Consider the following 13,045-nt stretch of genomic DNA (forward strand, 5'->3'; position numbering starts at 1 on the left):
TTTTGGAACGGGGAGGCTGAGGGGAGACTTAATTGAGGTGTATAAAATTCTGAGGTGGCGATATAGTGTGGATAGGATTGACCGGTTTCCCTTAGGGGAGAGGTCAACAATCAGGGGGCATAGATTTAAAGTACTGAGAGAGATTTGGAGAACTTTTTTTTACCCAGAGGGTGGTGGGGGTCTGGAACACACTGCATGAAAGGGTGGTAGAGGCAGAAACCCTCATCACATTTAAAAAGTAGTTGAATGTGCACCTGAAGTGCTGTAACCTACAGGGCTACGGACCAAGAGCTGGAAAATGGAAGGCTGGACTGCTCTTTGTCGGCTGGCACAGACACGATGGGCCGACAGTACTTCTGTGATGTAAATTCCTATGACTCGTGGGCTGCTTGATTACAACTTTTTCAGAATTAAAACCCTGAACCAAATTTAAATACAAATACAATTTAAATACATCTTGATTTTTGTACTAAACCCAGGTATCAATTGCACTACAAAACAATGTACTGGCCTCTAATTACTTAATGAAAAGAACATGGGAGTGCCACAGATAGCAGCAATTGCGTCTATTGCATGGAAACACAGCAACACTACCTGTACTGTGAAACTTCATCAATGTAAAACTTAGTTACAAACATTGTTCTTTGAGCAGAAGCTCAGGAGGAGGCAAGATGAACTGTTCCCGTCTCCAAATCAAAGAAGCCTTTATTAATATTAATCTGGGAGATCTTCTGTCTGCTATAGGGCAGTGAAGGAGGAGAAAGTGATGAAAAGTGGAGTTAGCTTTGTACAAGAGAAGTCATGTGACTCATTCCTTTTATGACTTAAGCTCTCACTTTTCCTAAAGATCTTTTAGCTATCATCAGTCAGGAGAACAATACGACACTTCCAAGGATGCAGTAAAAACACTCCTTAGCCAATGCACCCAGAGACACGGAGACTCGCATGGGAAGGGCACACGATTTTGTTTTTTAAAGTTTGTGAATGCCTTGGGTTGTTTTACCATCTTAATTTGATATCGTTATTCACTGAACACATTTTTTGAGCAAACTAAAATTCTAAAATGTAATTAAAATCATTGGAAACAGTGGAATTTTAATTACTATGTCTTTCCCTTCTATTTTCAAAGTTATTTTTTTCCTTCACCATTCTTTTAGGTTCCTCCATATAGCATGTCATTCCGTGACCTTGTCCCAAGCTCGTACTAATGGCACTGTGGGTATAGGAGAGCACAAGAGTGAAACACCCTTCTCCCTTCCTTCCTTATCTCCATCCATGAAATGGTCTCGCCTCCAGCTGACAAACAGCCTGAGGTCAAGAATCTATGACATGGACAATAATAGGGGCGAACTGATATTCTGTCATCCCCCAGCGTACTGGTGCACCAGTGTGCCGCATTACTGTCATGCCCTTTAAAATATGATAGAGTTGATCTCAGCTGCAGCTTCGTAGTTGGTTACACTACCATTAACTTTAGGACTAGGATGTAGCAAAAGGACAAATAAATAAAACTCCCTCCTCGACTTGCTGTTGGATAACGTCCACGTGTGAACACTGGATGACGACAGACTGAATGGCTTGCGATGTTCCCGCATGATAAAATAGCCTGCCAATGTTCTCAGTGCTTCTCACATGAATAACCACTTGGCTTGTGAACTATTCTGCGGGAGCAAGTAATCCCTGCAGGAGAAGGAAAATAATAAAGATACCTGTAACTGAAAAAATGTGAGCTGAAACATTCGCCTTCTGTGGTTTCTACAGACCATTGTGTCGCAAGTCATTTTACAAGTTGTTTACATTACTTAAATGCAGAACAGAGTTTCAAAATTATATCATGTGCTGTATTATGAAATCTGCAAATCAAGATTGGCATAATCAATGGTATTCATCCAAATGAGTTTCAACTTCTATGGTGCCTTGACCCAGTGACCTTCAAAATATAGCAAACTCATCTAGCAGCTCCCAAGAATTACAATTTGACTACGTTACCCAAAGTAACAATGATTTGTTCCACGATCTGACAAGTTCAGCTGCTCGAAGGTCCTGCCAGCAGATAAAGTTATGAAACGGTCTTCCTGTTGTCCTGCAAGACAGATACGGAACATATGGATGGAGAATATAACACAGTTCCAATGACCCACTGAAAATTTCAATTCCTATGGTGAAATATAAAAAAAGACTTGCATTTATAAAACACTTCTCACGACCACCAGATGTCGTGAGCGCTTTACAGACAATGAAGTACTTTAGTTGTAGACACGATTGTAATGTGGGAAATGCGGCACAGCAAGCTCCCACAAACAGCAATGTGATAATGACCAGATAATCTGTTTTTGTGATGTTGATTGAGGGATAAATATTGACCCCAGGACACCGGGGATAACTCCCCTGCTCTTCTTCAAAACAATGCCATGGGATCTTTTACATCCACCTGAGAGAGCAGACGGGGCCTCGGTTTAATGTCTCATCCAAAGACTCACTCAGCACTGAGTGTCAGCCCAGATTTATGTGCTTAAGTCCCTGGAGTGGGACTTGAACCCACAACCTTCTGACTCAGAGGCGAGAGTGCTGTCCACTGAGCCACGGCTGACAAATAGCTTTACTACTGTAAATGTGTAAAGAACTCATATTTTCCAGAGAAACTAAAAAATTCATTGATAGATGGCAAGTGTGTTGATAATACACCCATCATTACATGCAATCCCATGAAAAACTAGGGAGAAATTAAAGCTTGCAGGGAGCACAGGATAGAGTTGAGGCTGTAACACTGTTGCCTAATTCTCTGAGCCACTTTCCCTGCGAGCATGGCTTTCAGGGTTAGATCATAGAATGGCTCATTTTTTATAATACTAAGGATTGGCACAGAGAACAGAGGGTCAATTTTTTGGTCAGGCGCTGCTCGGGGGAAATATAAGCACAGCGCACCAGAAATGTGCTGCAACTGGGGAAGAGAAATAGTGCCGGGATTTCCTGCTGACCCTCATCAGCATAACGGGGGGGGGGGGGGGGGGGGGGGCATGGAGATACACGGAGCCGATGAAATATCCTCAACCTGCAGGTAGTTCGGGCACACACAAGGCTTTAAAGGCCCAAGGCTGGGTAAAGGGGCAGGGAGTAACAGGAGGCTTGTGTTTTACAATCATCTGCCCTTTTAAAAAAAAGACGTTGAGCTTAATTGAATAATGATACACAAAATAAAATTATCTATAAAAGGGACACCACGGGGCTTCAGAATATGGTTTGCCATAAAAAGGGGCTTTTGACAAAATTAGCAGCAGCTGTGTTTCCTGCAACAGGAAATGAATATTGAACACTCTAATCCTACCCTTCTGTTAAACGCATTGAAATACCAGAGTGTAGGGAGAGCGGTTAGCAATTCTGGTGTTTAATCACGTGCTATTTGTTGGCATAATAAATAATTGCAAGTGTTGTGGCTCATATGCCTGCAAATAAGCCACCTCACAAAGAGACGAACCACCGTACCAAACACAGTATCCCTTCAGTGGGCAGAAAGGAGGAACAGCATTGTGCAACAATTTTTGAGTGCAAGAAACCACTTTTAAACAAAAGGCAAAAAAGAGACTCTTTCTGACAATACCACTCTGTCCCTTATTATATATAGATATCACCAGGAAATGGTAGCGGCAGGTCTTTCTAGGGGCAGTTTCCCCCCCCCCCCCCCCCCACACCAACGCAAAAAACGACTGTTCAAGTGCCATCCGTACTAAACCCTGGAAAATCTCTTATAGCTTAAAAATGAATGCGACTGCATTTACACATCTGCAAACTAACACCCCAGTTTTGTCTCATCCACTATAGAATCTCATATGAATGATTTATACAATCCTTATCTGGCAACATTCAGCACTTCCATTAATGTGAAATATAAAATAAGGCATAATTTATTTAAACTGGCAGCTACATGAGCTATGGGCACAATTGCCTGCAATTAAGGCAAGAAGGGCAACATAAGAAATAGGAGCAGGAGTAGGCCATATGGCCCCTTGAGCCTGCTCTGCCATTCAATAAGATCATGGCTGATCTGATCATGGACTCAGGTCCACTTCCCCTCCCGTTCCCCATAACCCCTTATCGTTTAAGGAACTGTCTACCTCTGTCTTAAATTTATTCAATGTCCCACCTTCCACAGCTCTCTGAGGCAGTGAGTTTCACAGATTTACAACCCTCAGAGAAGAAATGTCTCCTCATCTCAGTTTCTAGTCTCCCCCATCAGTGGAAACATCCTCTCTGCATCCACCTTGTCAAGCCCCCTCATAATCTTATACGTTTCGATAAGATCGCTCTCATTCTTCTGAATTCTAATGAGTAGAGGCCCAACCTACTCAACCTTTCCTCATAAGTCAACCCCCTCATCCCCGGGATTAACCTAGTGAACCTTCTCTGAACTGCCTCCAAAGCAAGTATATTCTTTCGTAAATATGGAAACCAAAACTGCACGCAGTATTCCAGGTGTGGTCTCACCAATATCCTGTAAAACTGTAGCAAGACTTCCCTGCTTTTATACTTCATCCCCTTTGCAATAAAGGCCAAGATTCCATTGGCCTTCCTGATCAATTGCTGTACCTGCATACTATCCTTTTGTGTTTCATGCACAAGTACCCCTAGGTCCCGTTGTACTGCAGCACTTTGAAATCTTTCTCCATTTAAATAATAACTTGCTCTTTAATTGTTTTCTGCCAAAGTGCATGACCTCACACTTTCCAACATTATACTCCATCTGCCAAATTTTTGCCCACTCACTTAGCCTGTCTATGTCCTTTTGCAGATTTTTTGTATCCGCCTCACACTTCTTTTTCTCCCATCTTTGTATCATCAGCAAACTTAGCTACTTTACACTCGGTCCCTTCTTCCAAGTCGTTAATATAGATTGTAAATAGTTGGGGTCCCAGCACTGATCCCTGCGGCACTCCACTAGTTACCGATTGCCAACCAGAGAATGAACCATTTATCCCGACTCTCTGCTTTCTGTTAGTTAGCCAATCCTCTATCCATGCTAATATATTACCCCCAACCCTGTGAACTTTTATCTTGTGCAGGAACCGTTAATGTGGCACCTTGTCAAGTGCCTTCTGGAAATTCAAATACATCACATCCACTGGTTCCCCTTTATCCACCCTGTTTGTTACATCCTCAAAGAATTCCAGCAAATTTGTCAAACATGATTCCCCCTTCATAAATCCATCCCGACAGAACTTTGCTTTTCCAATGTCCTGCTACTGCTTCTTTGATAATGGACTCCAACATTTTCCCAACCACAGATGTTAGGCTAACTGGTCTATAGTTTCCTGCTTTTTGTCTGCCTCCTTTTTTAAATAGTGGCATGACATTTTCAGTTTTCCAATCTGCTGGGACTTCCCCAGAATCCAGGGAATTTTGGTCAATTACAACCAATGCATCCACAATCCCTGCCGCTACTTCTCTTAAGACCCTAGGATGCAAGCCATCAGGGTCCAGGGGATTTATCCGCCTTTAGTCCCATTATCTTACTGAGTACCATCTCCTTAGTGATCATGCTTGACAAATCTTCTGGAATTTTTTTGAGGATGTAACTAGTAGAGTGGACAAGGAAGAACCAGTGGATGTGGTGTGTTTGGACTTTCAAAAGGCTTTTGACAAGGTCCCACACAGGAGATTGCTGTGCAAAATCAAAGCACATGGTATTGGGGGTAATGTACTGACGTGAATAGAGAACTGGTTGGCTGACAGGAAGGAGAGAGTCGGGATTAACGGGCCCTTTTCAGAATGGCAGGCAGTGACTAGTGGAGTGCCGCAGGGTTCAGTGCTGGGACCCCAGCTCTTTACAATATACATCAATGATTTGGATGAAGGAATTGAGTGTAATATCTCCAAGTTTGCAGATGACACTAAACTGGGTGGCGGTGTGAGCTGTGAGGGGGACGCTAGGAGGCTGCAGGGTGACTTGGACAGGTTAGGTGAGTGGGCAAATGCATGGCAGATGCAGTATAATGTGAATAAATGTGAGGTTATCCACTTTGGGGGCAAAAACGCCAAGATAGATTATCTGAATGACGGCAGATTAGGAAAATGGGAGGTGCAACGAGACCTGGGTGTCCATGGTTCATCAGTCTTTGAAAGTTGGCATACAGGTACAGCAGGCGGTAAAAGCGGCAAATGGTATGTTGCCCTTCATAGCTAGGGGATTTGAGAATCGGAGCAGGGATGTCTTACTGCAGTTGTACAGGGCCTTGGTGAGGCCTCACCTGGAATATTGTGTTCAGTTTTGGTCTCCTAATCTGAGGCAGGACATACTTGCTATTGAGGGAGTGCAGCGAAGGTTCACCAGACTGATTCCAGGGATGGCTGGACTGACATATGAGGAGAGACTGGATCAACTGGGCCTTTATACATTGGAGTTTAGAAGGATGAGAGGGGACCTCATAGAAACATACAAGATTCTGACAGGAGGGAACAGGTTAGATGCGGGAAGAATGTTCCCGATGTTGGGGAAGTCCAGAACCAGGGGACACAGTCTTAGGATAAGGGATAGGCCATTTAGGACTGAGATGAGGAGAAACTTCTTCACTCAGAGAGTTGTTAACCTGTGGAATTCCCTGCCGCAGAGAGTTGTTGACGCCAGTTCATTGGACATATTCAAGAGGGAGTTACATATGGCCCTTATGACTAAGGGGATCAAGGGATATGGAGAGAAAGCAGGAAAGAGGTACTGAGAGAATGATCAGCCATGATCTTATTGAATGGTGGTGCAGGCCCAAAAGGCCGAATGGCCTACTCCTGCACCTATTTTCTATGTTTCTATGTGATTATGTTAAGTTCCTCCCCCCCCCCCCCCCAACCCATATAGCCCCTTGACTAACAATATTCCAACAGTGTCCTTTACCGTAAGACTGATACAGTTAGAGTTTCTGCCATCTCCATGTTCCCCATTACTAATTCCCCAGTCTCGTCCTCTAAGGGACTAACATTTACTTTAGCCACTCTTTTCCTTTTTATATACCTATAGATACTCTTGCTCTCTGTTTTTATATTTTGTGGTAGTTTACTTTCATAGTCTATCTTCCCTTAATCATTTTTTTAGTCGTCATTCTTTGCTGGCTTTTAAAAGCTTCCCAATCTTCTGTCCTCCCATTAGTTTTGGCCACTTTTTATTCCCTTGTTTTTAATTGGATACCATCCTTTATTTCTTTAGTTAGCCACGGATGGCTCTCTTTTCTCTTACACCCTTTCCTCCTCAATGGAATACATTTGTCTTGAGAGTTGTGAAATATCTCCTTAAATGTACACCACTGTTCATCAACCATCCTGCACTTTAATCTATTTTCCCAGTACACTTTAACCAACTCTGCCCTCATACCTTCACAGTCTCCTTTATTTAAGCTTAGTACGCTGGTTAGAGATCCAACTTTCTCACCCTCCATCTGAATTTGAAATTCAATCATGCTATGATCACTCATTCCAAGGGGATCCTTTACAAGGAGATTGTTTATTAATTCTGTCTCATTACAAAGGACCAGACCAGATATTCATGCATAACTGAAAAAATGTATTCTTTTATAACTTTACAGGCTGAGAAATTCATCCAAAATTCACACATCACCTTCAAAATTAAAACTTAAACACAATCTTCATGAGGAGATTTCCATTAAAAATACTGATGATGAAACCTTGGCTCAGTTGATAGCACTGTCGCCTATGGATCAGAATGTTGTAGGTTCAAGTCCCTTATTGGGACTTGAGCAGATAATCCATACCAAAAGTCCAGTCCTTTACTGCGGAAGTGCAGTGCTCTCAAAAGGTCTTGTTCTTGAAAAGTCAACTCTAGGTCTGGCTCCCTGTTCAGCGGGATATTAAAGATCCCATGGTATAATTTGAAGAGAGAGCTCTCGGTGCCCCGGCTAACATTCATCCCTGACCCAATATCTCTCAAACACAGATTAACTGGTCATTCATCTCATTGCTGTTTGTGGAAATCTGCCTACATAACACAGTCACTGAATACCAAAAGGAATTCACAGTGTGAAGCAACTTTAGACCAGCAAAACTATAAACCAAAAACTCTTCTCAATATCATGCTAACCCATACCAGTCAAATTTCACTCATTGGTTTCAAATCAGAATCTATTGTGATACTTCTCTCAATAGCAAAACACAGCTTCACATTTAAATTGTTTTGCAATCTGTATCACTTTTTGTTAATAAATGCCACTTCTGGTATCTCCCAGATGTTGATGTCTCAGTTTTCCCTGACCCGTGGAGCTCAGGAGCTGACACAGAAGAGCCTGAAAGTGAGGTTTCAGTACTGACAAGTAGCACAGGTTTTAGAAAAATCGGTATGAAACAAGGTGATCATTGTTCTAAAAGCACGGCATCAAATTATTTTTTTGAGAAAAAAAATGGCCTCTCTACTTCTCTGCTATTACATGAGAGAGTATACTCTCCGGAAATAAACAATTAGGGAAAATAGAAAATGAGAGAGAGGCTCACTGCATTCTTTTTCTTCCCTCCATTCCACAATTCCTGCAGCAGCTCAACCAAAAAACAGAATTTCTTACGTGGCAATTACAGACCTGAACCTGGGTCCGTAGTGTATTCTAAACTTACAGCAGACATGTTATTCTCATCAAATACTTACTTGTCCCAAGTGACAAATGTTGCTCTCTGCGTTGAAATGCCAAGAGCCACCATCTGCTTCATAGGCAATCCTGAAACTAGAAACACAAAGAACAAGGATCATTTTATCCAGTGTTTGAGCGATGCCAATATTTTAGCACAGCAAGCTAAAAGGTCGTTGATGTTTTGATCGACAGCTAAACTGAGGCAGAGGTTGTTCAAAGTGGGAGGCCCAAAGTTAGAGCCCGAGATTGTGGATTGTGCCACTCGGGGCATACACAGAACCCACTTCCAGCTACTTTCCACACCTTTCAAATAATGATAATAAATTCTGGCTCTGAGCGAGGAGAAAATAGCAACAGTGAAAGTATACTCAACCCCCCCCCCCCCCAAAATCGAGCTGTAAAGTGTCACTCATAGGCTATGAGTTCGATGGCCAAGGAGCATCATGAAGGGTGAGGGAGTCTTCCCCCTTCGTGCAAATGACGCGGTCCCTGGTTTCAGACGGGATCAAGGTAGGGCTGGAAGTCCCATCTTACCACCTTCAGGAATTTCAGTCCTTGGATTTTTTGGGGAGGAGGCGGCAACAAATAAAAACAGGATAAGGGGCCGGCCTTTTAGGACTGAGATGAGAGGAATTTCTTCACTCAGAGGGTTGTGAATCTTTGGAATTCTCTGCCTCAAAGGACTGTGGATGCTGAATCATTGAGTATATTCAAGGCTGAGATATAGATTTTTGGACTCCAGGGGAATCAAGGGATATGGGGATCGGGCAGGAAAGTGGATTGGAGGTCAAAGATCAGCCATGATCTTATTGAATAGATCGAGGGCCATATGGCCTACTCCTACTCCTATTTCTTATGTTCTTAAAAATGGGCTACAGAAGGCAAGCTGAAGAATAAAAAAAAAGAGTCCTGTGAAGTCAAAGTATACCAATACAGAAAGAGCTTTGAAACAAGCAATCTTTAAACTTCAACCTAAAGAAGAATTTGTTTCAAAGGCCAGAGGTTTTGGTTCAACTGTCAGTGTGAATAGTTCACCAGTTAGAAAGGAAATGACCTGAATACACGTTACGTACCAGAGCAGCAACAAACCCATTTTAGCCTTGAAATTACACTAACTCATTCATATGAAATTCCTTTGTCCACTATTTTCAACAGAGACATTAATCCATTCAAAAAGCCGAACAAAAGAATTTCATACAAACCAGTTGTATGTCAATATCCACATGGTGTCATTTCAAGGCATCTGTTCAAAGCCAGTTTTAGATTATATAATTGAAAAGTTAATAAAAAAGAAAACGAATATCCTATTTTGATATTGAAGACATTTTTAAAGTAATTATTTATGTTAATCAAAAATCACTACAACTTCAGGGATAGGCCAAGTAATTACAGGCCAGTCAGCCTAACCTCAGTGATGGGAAAATTAATGTAAACAATCCTGAGGGACAGGATAAAACTTCATTTGGAAAGACATGAACAGTCTTTCAAGGACAGTCAGCACGGATTTGTTAAGGGAAGGACGTGTCTGACGAACTTGATTGAATTTTTTGAGGAGGTAACCAGGAGGGTCAATGAGGGTAGTGCATATGATGTAGTGTATATGGATTTTAGCAAAGCTTTTGGTAATGTCCCACATGGCAGACTGGTCATGAAAGTAAAGGCCCATGGGATCCAGTGCAAAGTGGCAAGTTGGATCCAAAATTGGCTCAGAGGCAGGAAGCAAAGGGTAATGGTTGATGAGTGTTTTTGTGACTGAAAGGCTGTATCCAGTGGGGTTCTGCAGGGCTCAATGCTAGGTCCTTTGCTTTTTGTGGTATATATCAAAGACTTGGACTTGAATGTTGGGGGTAAGATTAAGAAGTTTGCAGATAACACTAAAATAGGCTGTGTGGTTGATAATGAAGAAAGCTGCAGACTGCAGGAAGATATCAATGTACTGGTCAGGTGGGCAGAACAGTGGCAAATGGAATTCAATCCGAATAAGTGTGAGGTAATGCATTTGGGGAGGTCTAACAAGGTAAGGGAATACACATTAAATGGTATGACACTGAAAAGTGTAGAGGAACAAAGGGACCTTGGAGTGCAGGTCCACAGATTCCTAAAGGTAGCAGGCCAGCTAAGTAAGGTGGCATATGGAATACTTGCCTTTATTAGTTATGGCATGGAATACAAGAGCAAGGAGGTTATGCTTGAACTGTATAAAACACTGGTTAGGCCACAGTTGGAGTACTGTGTGCGGTTCTGGTCACATTACAGGAAAGATGTGATTGCACTGGAAAGGGGGCAGAGGAGATTTACAAGAATGTTGCCTGGACTGGAGAATGTTGGCTATGAGGAAAGATTGGAGATGCTGGGTCTGTTTTCTTTGGAACAGAGGAGGCTGAGGGGAAACCTGATTGAGGTGTATAAAATTATGAGGAACCTGGATAGAGTGGATATGAAGGACCTGTTTCCCTTGGCGGAGGGGTCAACAATCCGGGGGCATAAATTTAAAGTAATTGGGGGAAGGTATAGTGGAGATACGAGGGGATAATGCCTTCACCTAGAGGGTGGTAGGTGTCTGGAACTCACTGCCTGAAAGGGTGGTGGAGGCAGAAAGCCTCACCACATTTAAAAGATATTTGGATGTGCACTTAAAGTGCCGAAACCTACAGGGCTACGGACCGAGAGCTGGAAAGTGGGATTAGGCTGGATACCTCTTTGTCGGCCGGCGTGGACACGATGGGCCGAAATGGCCTCCTTCCGTGCTGTAAATTTCTATGATTCTATAAAGATGTCCCGAGTTTGCCTGATCAAGCAACATTTAATCACCTCCTGTTCCCAATAGTATTTCACTCCCATAAAATGTATTCTAATTAACATGCCAAGACTGCCATGAAGGAATCAAGAGGCATTGATTGTTGTGCCATTTGAAAATCAAATTGTGACTTTTCAATGAACATTCAGCCTTGTGACTTCCATTTCAATCCCAAAACAAAATACCTGTACATTTGCTTAAAATATGCAAGCATTCACATCCTGAACACAAGATGAGCAAGGAGACATAGGTACAAACTTAGAAAGGCACTTTTAGGATGATGTCAGTAAACACTTTATACAAACCTGCAAAAAGGACGTGGAACTCTCTTCCAGGTTAGAGTAGCTCAAGGGATAGATGGTAGAGGGGACACTGCTTGATATGGAAGGATGAACTGGATTAGTCAAATGGGCTCATTCATCTGTGAATGGTTTCACAATTTGACATGGTCAACCATTCGAGATTTATGTACAGATTCAAGTTATGAAGCTCTTCTCCAGTTAACCTAAAATGAGACTGAGTACTATGGTAGGTGGTTTCAATGACTTTCCTCTAGTTTCAACACCAATTTAAAACCTTTATTTTTAGGAGGGAAAATGAGAAGGTTTGAGCTATATTGCAAGATCTGTTTTAAGCAAATCATCCTGGATAAGGAAATTAAAAGGAAAATAAGCTGCAATACATTTTACTGTTCAAGGGAATCCTTGAAACTAATCAGCATATTGGGGCCAGGTTTCGGCCTGAGTTGCTACTGTTTTTTGGAGCAACTGGTTTAGAATGGAGTATCTTAGAAATTGCAATTATCGGCATTTAGTTTGCTCCAGTTCTAATCAGTTAAAACAGTTTCAGTTTGGAACAGATTTTTTTTTCCCAAAAAGGGGAGTGTCCGGCCACTTACGCCCATTTTGAAAGTTTAGGCAGTGAAAACATACTCCAAACTAACTTAGAATGGAGTAAGTGTAGATTTTTGTACGCTCAGAAAAACCTTGTGTACACTTAGAAAATCAGGCGTAGGTTACAAATCAGGCGTGGGGAATGGGGGGGGGGTGTTTAAAGGGAAGTTTACAAACATTAAACACTTCAGTTTTACAAATAAAGAGCCATCATCAATAATAAATGATAAATACATCAATAAATCAATCAAAAAAAAATGAATATAAAACATTTTCTACTTACCGACTGCAGCACCGGGAGTCCTCCAACCACATGCTGGGACGGCCCCACCCAGTGTGTCTCTATCTCTCTGTCTGTCAGTGTCTGTGTTTCTGACAGCTGGGGGGGGAGGGAGGGAGGAGAAGGAAAGGGGGGAGGGAGAGAGGAGAATGGGGGGGGGGGGAGGGAGAGAGGAGAATGGGGGGGGGGAGGGAGAGAGGAGAATGGGGGGGGGAGGGAGAGAGGAGAATGGGGGGGGGGGAGGGGAGAGAGGAGAATGGGGGGAGGGAGGGAGAGAGGAGAATGGGGGGAGGGAGGGAGAGAGGAGAAGGGGGGAGGGAGGGAGGAGAAGGGGGGAGGGAGGGAGGGAGGAGAAGGGGGGAGGGAGGGAGGGAGGAGAAGGGGGGAGGGAGGGAGGGAGGAGAAGGGGGGGAGGGAGGGAGGGAGGAGAAGGGGGGAGGGAGGGAGGAGGAGAAGGGGG

General features: G+C 42.9%; 1 protein-coding gene across 3 annotated transcripts in view; it reads right to left on the minus strand.

The window, feature by feature from the left end:
• The window catches only part of gk5 (glycerol kinase 5), an 81,561-nt gene that overhangs the window by 55,668 nt on the left and 12,848 nt on the right, over window positions 1–13,045 (minus strand). For 2 of the 3 annotated variants that reach the window (XM_070883645.1, XM_070883646.1), the window contains exons 3-4: window positions 8,633–8,708; window positions 1,990–2,083 (exon numbers count right to left, since the gene is read on the minus strand). In XM_070883645.1, coding sequence (XP_070739746.1) covers window positions 1,990–2,083; window positions 8,633–8,708 — 170 coding nt within the window. Of the gene's footprint in view, window positions 1–1,989; window positions 2,084–8,632; window positions 8,709–11,717; window positions 11,788–13,045 lie in introns of all 3 variants that reach the window. The other variant, XM_070883647.1, reaches the window with a different exon arrangement.

This window comes from Pristiophorus japonicus, chromosome 6, assembly GCF_044704955.1.
Source record: "Pristiophorus japonicus isolate sPriJap1 chromosome 6, sPriJap1.hap1, whole genome shotgun sequence".
Classification (NCBI taxonomy): Eukaryota; Metazoa; Chordata; class Chondrichthyes; family Pristiophoridae; genus Pristiophorus; species Pristiophorus japonicus.